General features: G+C 42.9%; 1 protein-coding gene across 1 annotated transcript in view; it reads right to left on the bottom strand.

Annotated features, from left to right (window-relative positions):
* MSN (moesin) overlaps positions 1 to 17,437 on the bottom strand; it is a 43,113-nt gene extending 25,676 nt beyond the window's left edge. Inside the window, exon 1 of the mRNA XM_062006396.1 lies at positions 17,309 to 17,437. Within this exon, the coding sequence (XP_061862380.1) occupies positions 17,309 to 17,320 (12 nt within the window). The 5' untranslated portion in view covers positions 17,321 to 17,437. The remainder of the gene's footprint in view (positions 1 to 17,308) is intronic.
* Between the last annotated feature and the right edge of the window lie 4,713 nt (positions 17,438 to 22,150).

Here is a 22,150-nt window from a genome sequence, read left to right as displayed (position 1 = left end):
CTCAATTAATGAGCTCAACCGCTGTTTGAGTTCAGCTAGGCAGAGACATCCAAGAACTGGAGGTCTGGAAGCAGAGAAAGAAGCTGCACTTACTGGTCTCTGTAACAAACACTTGTTCTGACCTGATCCCTTATCCCCACCACAATCTCCCTTGCAGAAAGGCTGAGGAAATCATACATCTAGTCTAAGAAACACAGCTCTAGAACAAAACCAAGAAAAACTGACAGCATCCTCTAGATTCCACTGGAAAGTGCATATTGCTGCTGACTGACCTAGAGATCAGTCCTCAAGAAGAGTCCATAGCCACTGGATTTATGTGCATAGCCCTGTAGCCAGATATACTTAGGGTAGAGCAGTATATTGCATACTGCATGTACTAATAAATTAACTTTTAAAAGCTCCAGTAAAGCTCCTTTGTTTAAAATCAAGTGGTAGGTAGGGCTGAGCAGCATCCCATCAACACAGTCTCGTACTTAGGTCAGCATTTAAAAGGGCTGATGAATTGCAGTATGCTTATCGTATACAAGCAACTCTGATGAATAATAAACCTGAAGACACACTCAGAGAAGGCTCCACTACCTGACATCCCAGGACAGGCAGTTCTGTTGGCTCTTGGGTCCTCTAAAGCCATGGTTGGCTGGTCTGCAGGCAGGAAGGAAGGAGCTGCTGCAACACAATCTCACTTAACAGCCCAGGTCTTTCAGAGCACCAGCAAACTTGGTCAGGGAAGCAATCAGGCCAAATCTAACTACATTTCTGCTCACATGGTCTTATTTCTTCCCTGTGAGGACAGCAGCAAGCCAGCTTGAGAAACCACAGTGGATCCACACCTTAACGAAGTCACATTAGACCTATGTCCTCCCTCCATCTCCCCTATTCCCCAGCAAGGCAAGATGACCTATGTGGGCAGCAAGCTGCAGCTTTCACACAGCTTCAGTAGCAAGCCACAGCAACGGCAGGCAAGACTGCAAAAGTTCACAGCTTTGAAGACTCTGCTTGAAGAAACTGAACTGAGAAAGGGTGGAGGAGGGAGTGCCTAAGCTGCAGGAAGCCAGACATGCCCTGTGACACAAGTGTGCATCTGACACTTATCTCACTTGAGCAGGAGACACTGAAGGGCTACTGCCAGTGCAGAAAGCACTCTGCCCATAACTTCCAGCAAAACTCACTTTAACAGCACTGATTTACTAGCTCAGGGAAATGGGGAACCTAGTTACAGCACACAGGCCACTAAAAAGCTATACTGGAGCTTACCCACTCTTCTAGCATTGGTGACTAACATGGAAGTCTTCTAGAAGTGCTTCTGCCCCCTGTGAAGCTTGGGAGATCAGGTTCTGTGTCCACTCTAACAGCATTTGCTATGCAAGCTTTTTGGCAGGGTTTATAGCAGGCATTATATCAAGCAGTTGAAAAAGCCAGTAAGGAGAAGAAATTGACTGAGGTGGCACTAAAAATCTGGTACAAAATAAAATGCTAAGGCAGTCAGTTTCACAAAGGAAACAAAGTGATTTATTGTTATATAAATCCTGTCATACTGTAGTGTCAGAGCCATAAATTTGTTTGGCTATTAACATACAAGATTATTTTGAGATGGATTTGAACTGCTCATCTCCCAGTGCTAAGGAAAATAAAGTTCTTCCATTCACCCAGTGGTAAGCAGGCATGTTCCCACAGAAAAAAAAAAGTTAAATATGGGTTTCCTTGAAGACACCTGCTGCCATTGAAAAGTCAGTGACAACACAGCAGTATCTCGACCAGCTTGAGAGTTGGGCAGAGAGGAACCTCATGAGGTTCAACAACGACAAGTGCAGAGTTCGGCAGCTGGGAAGGAACAACCCCATGCACCAGTACAGGCTGAGGGTTGAACTGTTGAAGAGCAGCTCTACAGAGAGAGACCTGGGAGTGCTGATTGATAATAAACTAAATATAAGCCAGCAATGTGCCCGCGTGGCCAAGAGGGCCAATGGCAACCTGGGATGCATCAAGAAGAGTGTGGCCAGCAGGTCAAGGGAGGTTCTTCCCCCTCTCTACCCTGCCTTGGTGAGGCCTCATCTGGAGTCCTGTGTCCAGCTCTGGGCTCCTCAGCTCAAGAGGGACAGGGAAGTGATGTAGAGAGTCCAGCTCAGTGCCACCAAGATGATCAAGGGCATAGAACATCTTTCATACAAGGAAAGGCTGTGGGAACTGGGCCTGTTGGACTAGATGAACTGGAGGTTGGACTAGATGATCTCTAAAGGTCTCTCAACCCCTACCATTCTATGATTCTATGACTTTGTTTCTTTTCTGATTTTCAAGACCAAGTATGAAAAGCCACAAGTACCTTCATGTTGAAGTCCCCCTTCTCCAATTGATCCATCTGAGCATTCAGAGGAGCCTGAGCACGGGGTAGTCAAGTTGACCTCAAGAGGACCCTCCTTGCAGGACAGGTCCATCAGTCCAGATATCAATTACTTTTATCTAGTCAGTGAGACAACTTCAAACATCTTTATATAAACTAGAGCTTTTTTTTTTTCCTCATCACCTCAAGTGATGGAGACCCAGCTTTATTACCTCCAAGGACAGTCTCTCTAAAAAATGAAGTCTCCTTCAAACCAATAACATAGTCTATTCCTTATGCAGAGAGGCTGACATTTCCAGCTGCCTTACTTTGGAGATTGCCTTTACTCACTCACCCTGCCCTAACTTTTCTGTTTTCTCATAATCAATGCTTCAAAGGTCCAGAGCTGTCTCCTTCAATTAGCACTGGCAATGCAAGAACACAGTCACACAAATCCAAGGCTATGCCAATGCTTAATAGGTAGGAAAACTCAGTTTTTTAGAACTCTGCAGGCATCATTTAATCAACTTAATTAGTTATCTGATCTGGGCAGGCAACTCTTCAAAAAATAAAGTTCTCCTTCATTAGTAGAAGAACTACAGAGTTATTCATTCAAAACAAACAAAAATAAAGGGACTTCCCCTACCCCCCTACATAGCACAGCTTCCAAAAAATCATGACATGTTTCTAAGTTAAAGCTACTTGAACATAATTTCTTCCTTTCAAACAAGCAGACAGCAAATAGTCACATACCACCAGTGGTATTTCAACACCATGGCTGCTAGCAGCTTGTCACCATGTCCAGAGGAGAAATAAGTTTCAGCTTGCCCAAAGGAGCTGACATGGGTGGATCCACACATTTATAGTCAAATCCAGATACTTGTATAATACTTATTACCCAACTTAATCTTGTGCAATGGATCAATTCCTCTATTTTGGTCTTTTCCTTTCTCATAAATAGATTCCTCATGCACTTCCCTTTGCTTTCCTGTATCTGTTCCAAGCCATTAATGTATGTTAGAAGGTGTCATTCTCTGGAGAAAGAGTACATGCCTATTATGGCCTCTGCATCCTAACTGTAGGGTTGACAGCTGTACTTCACATGTTTGAGCTTAACCACATCCCTAGCTAAAGCTCCCTCGCCTAAAGGCAGTCATCAGGCCAGTGGGCACACTGGAAGTGCCAGCAGTGGTCTGGGTGACATTCCTCCAGCTATTGTGTGTCCCTTCTAGGCAATCTTGTTCACAGGTTACAAACAAGTGTTTTGTGCCTCCTATAACTCTGCCTTAAATTGTACACCACACACTAGTGTCGTGATCCTAAGCTGCTCCTGCAGTAACTTAACCAGTAAAACAGTTCCAACACTCCCCACCATGACCAGAAGCATTCCAGATATTCAAAGACGACTCCTATAGAGGTCAGCTTTTCCCTACACTTGCTTTGGTCTAATTCTTCCTTCCCTAGCTTCATTCCAAAGACACTGGATTTCCCAGTACTGTTTTAACAGCTGCAAAAGACCCAGTTCAAGGAGTTAGGCAGACAAGCTTGGTAGCCAAGACATTTCCAGACAGCCAATAAGCCTTCCAAACGTAGTATCTAGGGGACGTCTGCCAAAATTACAAGCAGCTATTTTGCTGGAAAGTGCTCAAAACAAGATCAAGAAAAGACGTTAATAAGACAAGTGTGTGCTTCATAGAGGCATCATATGTACAGTAAGTAGTTGAAGTTCATGAGCTGATAGACTAAATACTTATTCCCTATGTAAAGGTCTCTAAATTCACCTGTGGTTAAGAACTGTGCAGTAACTTACTGTGCAGTAACTTAGCAGTAACTTGGAATTTAGGACAACTTTAAAAACCTATGCTCAGACAGCTTATCATTCCAAAGCTTTTCCACAGGGAAGACAGTAAAAAGATCACTGCTATGAGCGAGTTCTTTCTTCCAAATGATTCTTGTGTTTAGATGAGCAAGTCAGAAGCATGCTTATCTGTTTCACATGCCTCTCTGTTCTTCAACCAAGAGACAGCCAGCATTTCAGCTTGCTGGTAAATGAGGAGCAGCTGAACATAGGGCTGCCTGTCCCAGACAGCAGAGGCACTGCCTGGGTGTGGCAGGTCAGGTTCCTGGCCAGCTCATAGCACTCACTGAGCATCTGAACAATAGCCAGACTTCTAGGAGCTAGAACACAGCCTTACTGTGAGATCTGACTGCCCAGACTATGAGCCATCCCTCCAAATTTAACTGCAGGCACAGTCAAGTGTGAGGCAAAGCTGTTTCATCATCCTGTGATTTTTCAGTTTTATCATTTCCAGTATTCTAGACGAATCCTGCAACTTCCTTTCAGTACAGGATCTCACTAGGGCTGGTTGCCTTTTCACATCCATTTAGCTCATGGTTCTCTTAAATGCAGGATTTCCCCGAAACAGCTCAGTTCTTTTTTTAATATTCAGTTTCCTCACCCACATTTGCTTCCCTCGCCACCAACCTATTTTTGTTTTAAATAGTTCTGTCGGGATTGTACATAGTTTATAAGAGACCAGTTTGTGATTGCTGAAGTACTTTTTGTTATTTTAAGCTTCATTTAGATCAAGCACTTGAGCTTTCCTAATATAGAGGAGAGTAGCTACAACACCAGGATACACAGAGCCCCATGTCCCGAGAGGCTCCCCACACAGTGCCAGCACATGCTGGGTGTGGTCCCAGCACCGCCAACGCTCCGGAGCAGACGGCACCCTCCCACTGCCTTCTTTGGGCTCATATTAGCACTCCACAGCTACGCCACAAGCAGCACCAAAGAATGAATCAGGCTGAGAATAACTCAGTGATTTTTTCCAGAGCCATGTCACTGGTCCCATTCACTACACTAACATAATGGCACTGCTACTGACTACAGGAAGAGGGAAGGGAAAAATTATTTTTTGGGTACAACTAGACAAGATGGGCCAAGCTGTTGAACTACTACTTATTCCTCATTCCCAGGCACTCCTACTTTATCCATTGCAGTAGTTCTGATACACAACCCTTTGGTGAGCTTTATCCCTCCAATCATATGTGCAGAAGTCATTAACCCGTTCTTCTGCCAAGGCAGCAGAACAGAACTGATGCACTACTGAGTTGGACTATTTGAGGCAGTGGAAGGCTGGCACACACAGATGGCAACAAAACTTTACAGTGGCAGCACACCATGAAAGCTCTCAAACATGCAACCCAGTTAATACCTTAAGAATTTGAGGAGTTCTACATAAAAAAGAATATTGAAAAAAAAGCTCATTGGTGGGTACGACAAACATTTTAAAAGCTTAGCCATGGGATCAGCAGCTGGTTACCTCCTCTAAGTTAGTGACAGTAACTAGTATATTAAATGTAACCTAGAACATTGTTTGTCAGACCTTTAGGAGCAAAGGTGCAAGACCACATTCTGTCAGATTTCTACTTGATTATTTAGTGGTTGTCAGAACAGATACTATCTTAGTGTTGTTTTTCCCATGTATGATGCTGAAGCAAGTGTTGCTCAAGACACCTCATCTTCATTTCATTGCTCTGATCTTTTGGCTATCCGAAAGTTACTTAGTCCTATTTGCTTTATCTTGCAATAGATTCATGACAGACACCAGAACTACATATTCTTACATCTGAAGATACTGATGTACATCCTTGTTATAAAAGATAACTACCCCGTCCTGTCAGATGCACAAAGGGGTATTCAAACTGAGCATAATAAACTGCGAGTTTCAGTGCAATGTATCTTCAACTTGAAGTCAATAACAAATCACACAGCAAGGTAAGGAAAAAACCCTACAGCCTTAGGGAGGTTTTGAAGTGTCTGTCATTACAACACTCTACATCCACATAGGGCCCATCAGTGCAGAAGACATTGGTGTCTTCAGATTTCATATAGCCCAAAACATTTGCAGCAGCAAGTCATTAATAGGTTAAGAAAACTGAGTCCTCAGGAACTTAGAACTTACCACTTCCCAGTTTGGCATGATTGGGTCTGAATATCATCAGAACATCAGGTGCAGTTTAGTGTTTTAAGACCAAAAAAAAAAGATTATGTCAGCAGCAGCAAATAGTTTTGGATGTTTTAAACCCCAAGTTCAGGTAACAGAGGCTACTTGCTTGTTTGTTGGAGCAAAGGACTAACATTGCACTAGAAAGGAATGCACGTCATCTAAGTATTTCAGGAAAGAGTAAGTTATAGTTCAGCTCCTGTAACAAAGTCAGCACAACCGAGTTGCAGGCCAGGGGACTGACAAACACACACCACCCTCCCAACCATGGCTTGAGAGCTTTCAGATATTAAAAATAATACTAATAACCTTACAGTTTTTGAAGCAGCTCACAAAATGAGCTTTCATGTGTAACAGTTTGTGTTCTAGACAATATCCACAATCTCCTAGAGAATGAGGAGCTCCTGTATAAACAATCACTTTACTGCTCTCTGCTTTACCAACACAAAGTCACTCAGCGATTGCTCCTTGAAGAACACAGATACTGCACCAAAAATTCCTCTGCTCACACAGCACATTTTCAGAAATAGAAAAAAGGCTTCTCAGCTTCATGTAAGCTCAGATCCTAATTTTTCACCGAGGATAACAGTAGCCACAGAAAGCAGAATACAGCCAGACACTGGATTTAATACATCTCAAAGTTCTCATTATCTACCTAATACAACAAATGAAGTGAACCAGTCCGCTTTTTCAAAAGCAATCTTAAGTTTCCTTAATATACAGATATCCCTAAGGGTAAATGAAATAACCAGAAGTAGACAAACTAGTTATTATTGCTTAAGCTTTTGAGCAGAGAGTTATCTTAGTATTTGGTATGTAACACATGGTAGTTACAGTAAACTAAAAAAGCAATATCCCTCATGCATGCTGTGCAGTGTCTCCAGAAGTGAATGCTATTGAACAAAACTCAGTGGAATGTATTAATAAATGAGCAGTACAATTTAGCATTATCCCTTAAGGACAACTTCAGGGTTTAAAAAAAAACAACACAAACACACAAAACTAAAAACCCACAAACCAAAACCAAGCAATGCACAAACCATACACACCAAACTGTGTCAGTTTCACACATTGTTATTGCTTATACATTGAGAAATCTATTGTCTCAGATGCACTGTAAGTTACAATACAAGCCAGACAATTTTGCTTTCTTGGTTGTGTAATTACTAGAAGATCTGGTCAGATATTAACTAGATTAACCAAGTAATTAGGTGCTATTGAAAGGCATTTAAAGTAGAATGCAATTAAGAGACATATTCAACATGGTTTCACAAAGGCAAAGTCCTAACTAATTTGGTATTGTGTGATATGGGCACCCATCTAATGGATGAAAGCAATGTGGTGGATATAGTTTCTCAGGATTTTAGGAAGGCTTTTGATACTGCCCCTCACAACATGCTTCTAGACCAGTTGTGCACCTGTGAGGTGAGCAGGTTCATGATGCACCAAGTGAAGGACCAGATGGACAGTAGGGCTCAAACTGAACAAGGCTACATCTGGCTGGTAACCAGTCACCAGTGGCGTTCCTCAGGGTTCAATCCTAGGGCCAGTCTGTTCCATACTTTTACCAACAATTTGAATGTTCAAGTTGAGTTAATATACTATTAGCAAGTTTACTGAGGGCATCAAATTGGGAGATGGTGTTGATTCTTGAGGGATGTGAGGCCTTGCTGAAAGATTTAGATAGAACAGAGCACTGCCCAACAAGCAGACCTGCAGAAAGGGATCTGCGGGTGCTGGTTGGCAGCAGGCTCAATAGGAACCAGCAGTGTGACCTGGCACCCAAGAGGACAAACTGCATCACAGGGTGCAAGACAGGCGATTATCCCACTGCATTCAGCATTGCTGGGGCCTCATCCCAATTACTATATGCAATTCTGGGCCCCACTACTTAAGGAAATCAAATGCATCCAGAGGAGGACAACCAAACTTGTGAAGGGCTGGAAGGCACATCCAGTGAGGAGTGCTTGAGGACTCTGGGTTTGTCTAGTTGGGAGAAAAGGCAGCTGAAGGTCAATCTCATTGCTCTTCTTCAGCTTTCTGAGGAGGGTACATGGAGAGGGAGGTAGTGACCTCTTCCTCATGGGATCCAGGGCCAGGACACTTGGAAATAGCTCAAAGCTGTGCCTATCAGAAGAAGATCAGACTTGACACGAGGAAACACTTCTTTACCATGAGGAGGGCCAAATACTAGAACAGGCTTCCTGGAGAGGTGGTTGATATCTATCAGTGTTTAAGAGGCATTTGGACAATGGCAATAGTAACAGGCTTCAATTTTTAGTCAGTCCTGAAGCGGTCAGGCAGTTGGCCTAGATATCATTGCACATTCCCTTCCAACTGAACTATTTTATTCAAGTAGAGGTTGTGATGGACAGTCCTAACTATTTCTCTTAGAGCCCAACAAAAAGACAAACACACTATTTGCATATAGCAGGCATATTAAACAAAAAACTAGTTTCATTACAGAACAAAATTCCTCAAAACTTTAAAGCTCTTACCCCTCTCAAGTTGGAAAAAGACTATGTCCTTTGAAGGAAACTACAGAAACCAAGTTCACCAAGAATCTTTAACTTTCCACTGTCCTCCTTTAGAAAATTAACAACCTGAAAGTCATACGTTCAAAATACTGTATGAAAGCAAGAAGAAACTCAAAAAAAAAAAGTGAACACATCTTAAACTATACCCATCCCTCCAATACCAAACAGGTTGGCAGATGATTTTTTTTAATAATGAGAAGGATGAGAGTGGAAGTTTTCTTTCAGCTTAAGTCTAATTTACAACATCTTTGTACCATTGAAATAGATATCAAGCATATTTATTATCATCCTTTGAATTTTGATTTGCTGACTCTTTCTTAACCATTAGTCATCATTACTTTGCTAAATATTAAAGAAAAAAAGATGTCTGGAGCATCAGTCCTTTAGTTTTCCTGCACAGACACACCACTGGTCAACTTCTGCAAGAAGGATAAATGTGCAAAAATCTCTTGGGTAAAGGGAGGAAGCATTTCTAAATATGTCTATACAAAGACTTCTATGCCATATGCATCTTCCTAAATTGCATTTCAACAGGTGAACCATCAAAGTGTCTGCTGAATGGACCAGTAAGTAAACTCTTGATACCCATGTACAGATCTTTCCTTCTCTACCATTTCTAACTGGAACTCCAAGGTTGCCAGTGAATTGTCATACTAATAGGATTGCTTTCATATAAGAGGACACATTGGACCACAAAGTATTTTGTGGGTTTTGTATCACCACGTCATTTGGCTTCTTGATATTACTTGAATTGGTCAGCAGTGGAACTGCCTTACTTCCTTACAGAGTGCCTTCAGAACCATTTGCTGCATGTCCTGTGGATTATGATCATTTGATATCAAGTTTTGGACTTTAATAGAGAGCCATACAGTCAGATCCATCTCATCCATCAATCAGTCTGAAAAGACATTTAGCGTATTGAGGTAATTGATACCTTTTTATTCACTATTCCAGAACAGCATCTTCAGAGGGTGAAAAAAAAAAATTATATCTTACTGTTTGTAGAGACATTATGAACAAAAATTCACACCTCCAGGCAATGGGAGATGTTGAGAGTCCTGACACATCACCCTAATAATCTGTCTGGCAACTCATTTTTTTGCACTGTGACCAAGTGCAGAATTTAATAGCAGAGAGTCAAGTTCAGTACAGTATAAAAGTTACTGAATGGAAAGACTTAGTCCAGAATTCCATACTTTATTAGCCTGTGCTACCTAAAACCAAATACACTTATTAAATGGTATGACTAAGTGATTGATCAGACTGCAATGGCAAATTTTTTTTTGTAGTCACTTCCCTACCACAAATAAATCTCTCAATCTAGAGAGGAAAAAAAAAGTGAGAATCATAAAGGCTTGCCCAAGAGAACAGGATAAATCAGTGACAAAGATGGACAAGAATCACTTGTGACTGCAAGTCATCAGTTTTGCTTTACAAAGAAAATACCCGGAGAACATAAGAACACACATGATCACAGCATAGCAGTCTGCCTGTGCTGCCCACAAGATTCTGACATTGACTTAGGTTTCTCCCCTCTAAAATAAAATTATCAAACAAAAAATCCAAAATCAACCAAGGTTTCACAGTATTCACACTCCAGTACAGTGAAGTGCATTCTCCTGAGTAGCCTTCCTCTATAAAAGAAAAGAAGTTGATGAATGGAGCTAGAAACATGCAAGACATTATAGATCAGTCTATAATGTGCACCACACATACCACACCACTCTTAACTCACTACTTCTGTTATCCTCTCTCTGATGTCTTCTGAGAGTCTGTTTCTCTACACAGAATTGCTAATGGTAGAGAACGAAGTCTGTCTCTTCCTCCTTTTACCATTTCTCTACAGAGTAGATCAAAGTCGGAGTTTTACATTAATTTCTCCTTTAGGGGCACCCATTTGTTGGTACCTTTGTAGCTATTTGTCAACCAGCAATGGCCAGAGAGAAACTAAGTGGGGCCAAACATTCCTATTTCTTATCCTGGGAACGCAATGAGAACAGAACATCTTTCCTTTTTCTAAAGTCTGTATTTTTTTAATATATTGCCCAGAAAAACTACAGTCTCAGAACAGTTAGAACACTTACGAAAAAGCACTTTGCAGAAGACATACCATTGAAAGCCTCTTCAAAGAGTGTTTTCCTCTGCATTTAGTATGAGTTCAACAAGATGCTATACAAAGGCCAGAAATTTCCAACTGCTTCACCACTCCACTGGAAGATCACACATTTGTACTAGTAAAGATATCCTTTCATAGCTGCACAGAAAGGAAACTGCACTAGATCACCTATCTATGTATCCACAGTTGCTGCAGTCACAATTTGTCTCCTGTCTATGTAAGGCCCAAATCTCTGCAATTTCAGGTTTCAAACCTCCAAACAATTGAAGCTGATTCTGTGGTTTTATAACCACCAAGTTTGCCAGTGACTGTCTCTTCCCTACATCCCTGCCAAGCATTTGCTGCACAATCATTTAAATATTAGAGTAAGATTCAGCATTAGCTACTGGAGTCAGAAGGGTGGGGGTCATACCCACAGTTTCAAAAAAACTTGAATACTCCACTTAGAAACAGCCACAGGACTGTTAAAGATATTTGCTCAAAAGAGTAGCTTTCCATGAATGTAGAGAGTTCAGGCTGATTCAGAAGTTTCAGATGGGATAAACCCCAAATCCTTTGATGCAGTATTATTTGCTGCATTATGCAAATTCCTCCTGTTCCCAAACATCCCTGGGGGAAAAGCAAGCAATTAACTGGATGCTCATAGTTTACATCAGTTAATTGCCCTGAATTATTCCTGAGCAGGGAAGGATTTCCTCTTTTCCAATAGTGTCTGCAACAGCAGAGACTCCTCAAAGGGTGATGTTTGATTTGTAGTATAATGATTTAGCAGACAAACAAGGCACCAGGAGGGGGAAGATTCAAGGACTTAATGTTGAGATCTTGGAACTCCTTTTCAAGTAGACCCCATTGTAGTCCTCAGAACAGCGATTAAGCACAGATAACAGCTTCATTGTGCAAATTCAGGGAGGCCTCCTCGCTGCACAGAAGGGAAAAAAAAAGGGGGGTGAAAAAAAGAAGTCAGCCAAATAAGGTTGTTTCAGCCGCACCAAGGCAGGAAAGAGTCCAGGAGATGACGTAGCTAGAGGAAGCTTTTAGTCAGTTTCCTTTATAACCTGGAGCAGGGCCAGAGCTACCGCTTCCAAGAGGAGTTTCTCTGTGAGAAGTGTCAGTTGATCAGTAAGAACATAGAGAGCTCAAATCCAGGAAGGGTGCTGCTCCCCCTGAACACCCAGCTTCACAAGAAGCAAAGACAGAAGGTATTCGAGTCACTCGGTTTCAGTTCACCAACTCATCTTTCATGAGGCTACCTAGTGACTTCAGCAAGCTGTGTGGAGAAGGATTTCACTTCTGACCAGACATTAGACATAAAACAACTGAAACATGTTGCCTCTAGAGACAGTGATGCCACTTCCTGTCAAAGAAAGGAGTCCATATTAAGACATCTTATGAACTACCCTCACAAGGAAAAAAAAAAGAATTGTAATTAACTTTCAGGAGTGGTTAATCAGAGGAGGCAGAGTCATCCCAAGGAAAGTGTTGCAACCCCTTGCAGATCCAAAAGAGGTGCTGCCTCTAAATATTAAGGGGACAGGACATGTACAAGAAGTGATGACTAACTCCTGATAGTAAGCACTCATCCCCATAGGATATTTACAGCAATAGAAGCAGATCTACAGCTTTCACGGGCTCCTTTGATCATATGCACATCACCAACATGTTCCTTGCTCATTTACCTAAAGCAACAAATCAAGAGGTCAAAAATGAAAGAGGACTCAACTTACACATATATTCTTCTGGAACCTCTGGTATTATGAGCACTCTTAAGCCTAACACTGTGACATTAAAGTTTTAAAAACTGGATCAGGACTACCACCTCACACCAAACACTCGCAACAGTTCTTGCTCACTAGTCTGAAGTTACTGTAACACGTTTTCTGCAAAACACTGACAGTTACATGTGAGGCTTTCCAAAAGAAGGGGAAGCAAGATTTTGCCAGCATGCAAAAACAAAATGAACACTGAGCTTATCAATGGTATTCTTCAAACTCCCTGTTTAACTTTAATATAGAAGGGCCAGAAGTACCAAACAGAAGCTTTTGCTCACTGTCAGGCTTAATTGCTTCATCTGCACAAGAGGTAAATCCTTGCTATTCTTGCAGAACCTAGGAGCCAAGATGATGAATACAATACAATCTAGAGTGTAAAGTCCTTTCCTGGTTTGTAAAATCCCACAGTAGGTACAAAGCTAAAATCAGGAGTTCACTTGGTTACATTGTACACTCAGCATGTTTTTGCTATTGTTGCTTGTGAAGTACAAAGTCACCTGAAATCCACCAACAGAGGCAACATTGTAAAGCAAAGTCTGGGAGTTCTCAAATACAGATTCGTACCACCACTCCATCTATCTGATAGAGTTAGAAGACAAGTTCATTGAATTGAGTTTGCCTAACAAGCTAGCACCAGTGTCACATCAAAGCCGAACTGATCAGCTGTTGAGCTTCGCAAGTGATATTGGGTGAGGGAGAGATTTAATACTGAAGGGTTGGTTCTCAGATAAGACAGAAGGCATCTGGAATGCTTCTAGTGTTCCTTCACAGCACAAAAAGATACAAAGCTAAGGCATCCAAAGTGTCCATCCATTACAAACCACGGTTTCCATCACCGTCCACTCTTTCTCCCCAGCTTCCAAAACATCTAGCAAATTCCACAAGATAACAAAAAGTATCACCCAAACAGCAAGTGTAGTACTCTGCTCACAGCTGCCACCTTTTTGCCGCATGTGGAAGCAAAGGACTATGTATCAAGAAACTCATTATCCAGAAGATTGTCTTGACACCTACTCCAGTTTCAGTTACTTTTCTTCTACCCAGATGTACACAGTTCCAAAGAACAAACGGAAATATGCTTCAAGGACCTTTAAACTGGGAATTAGGACAACCAATTTAAGCTACAGACACGGTGCCTGAAAACCCTAATGGCTGTCACTATACAGTTTTACAAAGTTTTAAGGGAAAAGGCAACAGCAGAAAAGAATTTCAAGAAAAAAAAATCTTAAATAGCATCATAAAGCTGAGACCTATAAATCTCACAATTCTTTTGTGCTGAAGACTTCATGTTTGTCCAAGCTAATTTTCTCTGCAGTAACACTTTGCCCTAGAAACCTGGAGACTTCTGTTCTGAACAGAGAAACACTTATTTCTGCTAATACAGTAAAAGGAGTCTAATATACTTTAGATCAAAGCTTTCTGATTACTTGTTGTAAACACATGGGATTAAAAACTGTATTGCCTAAAACAGAACTGCTCAAGTCCCCATGACAGGATAGTTGAATGCACCTCACACACAACAGATGCACGTCTCAAGTTCTCAGTGGCATATCCATTCATATAGCCACAAAATAAGTACATTCTCAGACAAAACAGTTAAATTCAGTTAAATTCTGATATAGAAACATTGCCTTTTCCACTATCTAAAAGTACAGTAAAAGCTTCAGCTCATTAAACAGGCATGACTGGTACAAAAAAGGTCATTTTCTCTCCCACTTCTCTTACTAAGATGGTTTTTGCAATACTGAAGTTCTAGTGCTTAACTATGGGGCTTGGCCTAGCCATCAACATGACAGCTCACTTCACTCCTGTAAGGATTTGGAACTGAGTGTGACTTCCAACTCTGCCCAGCCTGAAATGAGTCAGTGAGAGATCATAGCACTAGTCAGTAAGCATGAGATCAGAGACTACTCATAGCCAATAAACAGGCTTCTCACAGCTTAAGGAGAGACTTTTTGGAGTTTGACAATGGCTTACAAGAGCCAGTTTTGCACTCAGCTATTTCCACTTCTCTGTAAGATAAGGTGTAGGGGGGAATTACATGCCCTCTTCGGTCTGTGCTTTGACAGTTTACACCTTGCAAACTTTTGAGGGGGGGGAAAAAAAAAGCCTGGGTTGGTTGCTTAAGAGTTAAGATCACTCTAGATATAAAAAGTGAACCTTTCCTATGGAGGGCATGGCAGGATCAGCAGGCCAATCCAAGATGAACTTCCTACATAGGCTTCAAGGCCTCCAGCTGCCAAAGCCCCCAGCTGTGCATTACACTTCATAACAACAAATCATGTGCTACTAGTTCAAAGGTTGCCAGAGTTAATCTTGAGTTCCTATTAATAGTGCACCAAAGCATAGTGCCACTTGCAGCAAAGCTCATGTAAAGAAATGTCAATCTCTAGCTAGATGTGTTAACATTTAGCCTAGCTTAACAAGGAGGAGGGACTCAGGACTCAACAGGTTTTGCTGCTCACCGCAGCAGCATGTTCTGTAAGCCTGGTGAGATGAATGATAAGAGCTACCAAACACTTTGGACACAAATGTTTTTCCGGCCCAGCCAGAACTGTTCCCTGGAACATTTCCTCCATCTGTCTTCTTCACAATAGATTTATTTTTGTAATGAAGCCCACATATAGCTACATCTAAACTGCTTAAGTTTCATCCACTTTTGACCTTGATTGAGGAAAGTCACTTGCATTTCACTGTTTCGTTAATCAAGTAGATATTAACAAATCTTGTTAAGCCAGCATATACTGTCCCTGCAAACCATGGCTCAAGAAGTAACATTTAAAATATTGTTTCAGCTGAGTCTGCAACTGGGGCAGATGAGGCAGGAAACGGAAGGCTGGAGGCTGATAGAGCAGGAGGCCTGCAGCTCTGCACCTCAAAAGGCACAAGCATTTGAACCACTTTCAGCGGAATCTGCGGTGCACAATGCACAGCGTGGCAGCAAGATGCTTGCACTTCTTTATCTGTTACAGTCTTCAAAAGCTCCAAAAGCAGAACTGCTCTGTTAGAAACAGAAAGCAGCAGACTGAATCCAGCCCAGGGTGTGTCTGCAGATACATAGGCTGCAAGGACCTCCTTGTTGCAAGCGCAGTGCTGTAAGGCTGGGATTGAGGCCGTCGGGGAGAATCCTGCTTCATAAGCACCTCTGTAACATGTTGGACTTCTTTGCTGATTCACACTAAAAATTACCTATCACAGCTGTAAATTATGGCTAAAACATCTCAACTGCATTTTACACAGAAGTCTTCCAACTACTACTATGAGCTATTTCTGTTAGTCGTACTGAACTTGCTGCCTACTTTTTTTTTAAGGAAGTAATTCTTCACTAATTACTGTTGATGTTTGAAGAGCCTTTCTAAAGCTTCAGAAATCACTTTCCTAACCTGAAAGGATATCAAACTCAAGCCATTTAAAGATGTCGATATTGAAAAAAAAAATATCCAACTATTGTCTCAGAGAGCTGGCATTTAAGACAGCAGGAAAAGCAAACAAGCATTTAACATCTGTTTTAAAGCAATAAAACCAAACTACAAAAAATATTAATCGGGGTGTATTCTGTTTCAACTTCCACTTGCATAGGTACGTGGGTTTGTTTAGGTTTTTTTTTTCCTCTCCTTTTTGTAAACAACAGACTCTTAGCTTAAACATGAGATGTTCCTAGGCCATTTCAGAGCACTGCTAGTGAAGAAACATCCAGAGCCTTCCACCCTGCTCCTTCCTGTTTTATCAATGAAGGGTTAGGACCAATTCCTTTACTTCAACCAGCAGAAATGGAAAAACCCCACGCTCTCATTAGTCACTGAATTCCTGCTGCAAGAGGGAGAGTCAAGTACAGACTTGACCAGACTTTGTGAAGTACTAATATCTCTCCAGCCAAGAAATACCTCGAATCAAGCTGGGACAAGGCTCCCTAGCAACTCAAACCGACTAATTGCAAGTTGTGAAAACCTCAGCTTCTCTTCACAAAGCACGTGAGAGGCGGCCATACAATTAATTAATTCCCCGTCAGACTACAGAAAGCTCTATCTCGCCCGCCTCCCCGGGCCGGGCGGCTGACACAGCTCCGACAGACATTTTTGAGCGGGGCGGCCTCCAAGGGCGCTGGTCGCCGCGGCCCAGCCGAGCGCAGCGCTGCAGCGGCCCCACGCCCGGCGCAGTACCCCGGCCGGCGGAGCTGCGGCGGGGCAGGGAGCGGCAGGGGAGAGGAGTACAAGATGGAGACACGGGCGGCTCCGCTCCCGCCCGACCCCTGCCGCGCTCCCCAGGAGTCGCGCCTTCCCACTCGCCTCTCTCCTTCTGGGGCGGCCGCTTCCTCCCGCCAGCGCCTCCCGGCCCCCACGCCGGCGAGCCCCGGCGGGAAGAGCCCCCTCATCCCCCGGGCCAGGCCAGGCCAGGCCGGCGGGGCGCTCCGGGGCTCCGCCGTCCTCTCCCGCCGTGAGGCCCGGGCGTCGCCGCCGTCGCCGCCACCCTGCCCTGCCCGGCCCGGCCCCGCGCCCCCGCCCGACAGCCGCCCCGCGGCGGGGCCCCTGCTCCGCTCCGCGCCCGCCGCTGCCACTCACCGTTTTCGGCATCTTCCCGGCGGACTGGGCACGACGGCTCGCTCCTCCTACGCCAGTCAAGCTCTTCACGGGCTCCGCGCTGCTTCTAACGGGACTCCGCGCCGCGCCTCTCGTCCGCCCGCCCCGGCGCAAGCCCCGCCCGGCCCCGGGACCGCCCCCTGCCCCGCCCGGCCCCGGCCCAGGCCCAGGCCCGGGCCCAGCTGCGGCAGCGTTCCGGCCGGGCTGGAGCTGCAGCGCCGCGCCCCCGGCTTCCTCAGTGGGGCGCGGCACGGTAGCCCGGCGCGGCCATGCGGAGCGGTGCCCTGCGACGCGGTCGGCAAAGGGAGCGGCCTCGCAGTCAGCGGCAAAGCCCCTTTGTCCCTCAAACGCCGGGCAAAGGGCGGAGGGCTTCCTGCGCCCCTGTAGCGGGGTGCCAAAAAAGTCGAGAAAGCAGGGGACGCTGAAGTTGATTTGCGTGGCAGGCGTCACTGGGCCTTCTGGTCCTTGATAAAAGCTTTTTTTTTAAAAATAATATTTTGTGGGCGATCACAGGGCACGAAGTAAGACCACAGCGCTGACGGGATGGATGTCTGTCATTAAGCCTGTGTCACGCTCACTTGGGGTGCAGCACAGGGATGGTGAGCAGCCAACAGCCTCCTCAGCTGTACTCAGCATTCAGTAGGCACGCCTCATGTATGAGGTGTTCACAGCCTTCTGTGTAACTAAAAAGCACAAGGGGCTGTGGTTCCCTGAAATTTGGCAGGCCCACCTGTAGCCTTCAAGCCCTCTCAAAGCCACCATCATAATATAAATGAGCAATCGAATTCATGGATGGAAACAGTTCAAACAGCAGCTGCAGACCACTTGCCAGAGCTTCCTGTGCCATCTGTGTTTTGGATCCACTGAGGGAGGGAATCAAGGTCCAGCATTTTCATGGAATTTAGAGGAGCCTTCTCATCTCACTTGGGACTTGGAACATAACGGTCAAACAGTGACTCAAGGCCTATTTTCTCCCAGGGAAAAAAAAAGTTAACAACTTCTGTTCAGAAGAAGAAAATTAAGTATTCCTCTTTTTTTTTATATTTATTTTATTTTAGGGAAAGTAGAAACCTTGAATTTATCTCTTCCTGTCAAATCTGCTAAATATTTTCCATCTTTAAGCTGTCTTGGTTGAGGAAAGACCACACAGACTAACTATTCTCCATACCTGCTGTTCTTTCCCAACATGTTGACTACATGAAGATTGCGTTAATATGAGAACACATAAATTCAGATATAAAATAGGAAGAGACCAAGCCAAACTCTACTAGGGAGTTCAGCACAGGCTCCTCCTGAGTAAACTGTTTAATTTGATTACAGGATTCTACTGGAATTACTATTAAACTGAGATATGTTGGGAATTGACATCAGAGTCATAGTAACACTTTGTGTGTCTTTAAACATTTCGGTTTATTCAAAAGATCTCAAAGTGCCTTGTAAATATCCATAATTAAAACCTCACAGTCTGCAGAAAGGAAGTTTCTTTTTTCCCCAATGAGTAATATTGTTGTAAAATTAAATGTGATATAACATAATTTTTAAACTAGAGGCTTATAAAATGTGTTGATTTCCTTTTCAATGTTATGCTTCTTCACCATGTGAGAAAGTGGAAATCCAGAATAGTTCTCACCCTATAAAAAAGAAAAATGAAATTTTTAATAGACAAGGCCTTGCCTTATCCCAGAGTAAACTGGGAGTAAGTAAAATTATTCCTGTGCCCTCCTGGCAATGGGGTCTGTGAGCTTTGTCTGCTTCATCTGAATATGCAGCTTTCACCCAAACTGGAATTTCTATGCTATATCTACAAAGGAAGAAAACCCATCAGTATAATTGGATTGATGTAAATTGCTGTAACTTTTCTACAGAAATGTCACAGGACCCCTAAGAGCCTATTTTACAGAGTTTTCTTCATTTTCTGACTCATTTTTACATTAATACTTTCTTAGTCTAAGTCAAACAAGACTGTTCCATGAAAGGGTTCCACTTGTTTCCTACAGAAATGTATATGGACGGAAGAGACTCAAATAAAAAAGGTATTTGCTCATGATTTTAACAAATGATAGAAAGCACCCACAGTGCCAGGTTTAGATCCAAGGATGTTAGATGTGAGCCTAACAGCCACTCTATACAGACAGTGACACAGATATCAAGGGACCCTTTTTTTACTGTCTCTCATACCATTCAGTGGCATTCACTAAGAACAAAATATGGAGAAAATTTCCTGGTTCCTGCTACAAATGGGAAAAATAGAGACTCAAGAAGTCAGCCTACTGGGCTCTTTTAGTGAATGTACAATAGAGAGGTATAAAATTACAGAACAGGCTTAGGCAGCCTTTAGCAATTTTCCCTCTTTCTGAGCAGATAGGTGATGAAACATCTTTGCTTGGGAATGTTTTGTAGTTCCATTTTGCAGTCTTTAATAAGGTCAAACCAGCGATGCTGTCTGGAGAAGTTCAGCTCAAGCTTCGTAAACATGGTCTAAGTCCTCTGGTTTGTGTGATGTTCAGTCGAATGGATTTTTAGTCATCATTTTCAGAGCCACATTCCCTTTTTTCACTGTTAACTACGTGGTCCTTCCTGAATGGTGGCAAATTCCAGGTGCTGAGCACCACTCTGAGTATTGATCCAAGCTCTGCACTCATCTGAAGAAGCCATCTGTCCTTTCCATGTCTCAATCGCTATATCTCCTACACTGCAATAATGACTTTTACTAGAAGCCTTGATCCTCCAGGGAAAAAAAGTACATGAAATACTAGCTACCACTTTCAGATTTGCAAAGCCAGATAGGCAAAGCGTGCCAGTTTTTCTTCAGTTGCATTTTCTTGCACTTTCCATTTTACAATATTTGGAGGAAATCAACCAACGAAACACAAATGAGGTATTTGTTTATTTTTATAATATTTCCTTTCACACAGCTTATGTTTCTACAACATTCATACTGGACCCACACAGTTCTAGATCACTGACAGTAAACTGGAGCAGGCAAGGACATTTCTGCCTGATCCACTAGGTCATTTTGAGTTTTGCTGACTTTACATTTAATGCTAGCACACTTCAGCAGAGATGAGATTTGATCTGGCACGAATCTATAGGGGCATGAACAGGTGATGCTTGGCCCATCTTCCTGGGATGAAAACATTCAGTAATGTTTTTTTAGTAAGTTTGAACCAGAAGAAACGGCCATCTCTGGACTGACTTCTGGTCCTTAGATGCTTAAACAGGGATTTACTGCCCTGATAAATGACTGCCCTTTCAGATTATCTTCCACTTTGTTTTTACTTGGCTTTCCACAATAAATGGATTCAAGCTTTACAGGACGATTCACCCAGGCTATTAGCAGAGATAATCCTGTACAAATCAGTAGGAATCAAGCTCACTTTGCTGCTCTCCCTCACTCATCCTAACTTACACTGCTATCATTTCTACCTTGTCATCTTTACTAGCTTTCTCTCTACACCACTTCACATTTGTCATAAGAGATAAAGTATTCTCACAAATCCCAATCATATTACATCACAATACTGTGCCATTTTTATCTTTGTCGTACCTAGGAAACATAGCATCATATCATGCAACAAACCCAAAATGGGAAATATTTAGCATCAAAAGCTAGCTATTTTAAAAAATCATCTGATGCTAACTTGCCCTGCAGAGAACAGAAGCAGCCTGCAGTGTGTAAGCATGAAGAGCAGTCTCATGTAGGCCAGTCATTCCTGTGCTTTGGGAATGAAATGAGAGAGACTCAGCACAGGACTCGAGCTTTTCCCTGCACAAACAAGGATCAATATCCTAGAAACATTCAAGACAGCATCTTAGGTGAACATTCACACCACACAAAACTCCACAACTACCCACACAGAGAGAGCTGCAATCATCCATCACCAGCTACTCGGTGCGGCTGCTGGCTCCCGGTCACTTAGCAGGACATGTGGTTTTGTACGACTCAGCAAAATTCCCAGACACAGAATACCTGCACACTAGGTCTGGCAAGTTCAATGCTTAGAAGAAGGAACTCCTGTCCTCCATTGTCAAGCCCACATGACAACCTCAGCACTCTGATAAGATACCGAAAAACAGAAGTTAATCAAAGCCTATACACCCCACAGCTATCAATGTTATCCAAGCAATTCGCTGTCTTGGTGCCTTGCACACAGCAGAGTTGGGCATAAATATAGAGAATTTCTGACACTGTTGTCAGAATCTAGCCCTCAGTTTCATTAGATGCAGGGTCCTGCCATATCTCTGCATAATTTTCAGTTCCTAGTGCTGCACCCTGAAGCACTGGGAATGAACAGCTTATTAATAATGGTCATAATTTTTTGTCAAGTAGACTGCAAGACCATTCTGTTTCTTGTTAATGCCAGTCCTAAGCGTGCTTTCTTTAGTAGACATGCTTGTATCACGCTTCTGTAGGCTGCCTTTTCAAGTTTACTTTATGGTAAGACAAATCTAGTTTTCTGATGCTATTTGAAGGTACAGGATTGCTTTAAGCCCACATTAAGTGAATACATTCTCTTCCATAAAGTAGTAATCTCAGTGCCTCAGTTTCCTTACATATAACATGAAAACACTAATTTCTCCTGGTACACTATAATTACTGATGTTTGCCAAGTAGGTGGCAGGCGTGCAAGAGAGAATATGAGTCTAAGTGATTACAAGTACAGCAGTGAATTTATGAGGTTCATTACTTTGCTTAGGAAAAAACCAAATTTTGCAGATATCCCACTGTGATCTGAAAGGCTGCCCAAACTGATCATAGCTGAAGGGTGTGGTGTGGAATCAGTCTAGTTATTATCTCTCTCAGAAAAGTTATAGGAGCCCATG

Source organism: Colius striatus, chromosome 13, assembly GCF_028858725.1.
Source record: "Colius striatus isolate bColStr4 chromosome 13, bColStr4.1.hap1, whole genome shotgun sequence".
Lineage (NCBI taxonomy): Eukaryota > Metazoa > Chordata > Aves > Coliiformes > Coliidae > Colius > Colius striatus.
The sequence above is the reverse complement of the archived record's forward strand: the minus strand, read 5'-3'. Positions and strand labels throughout refer to the sequence as shown.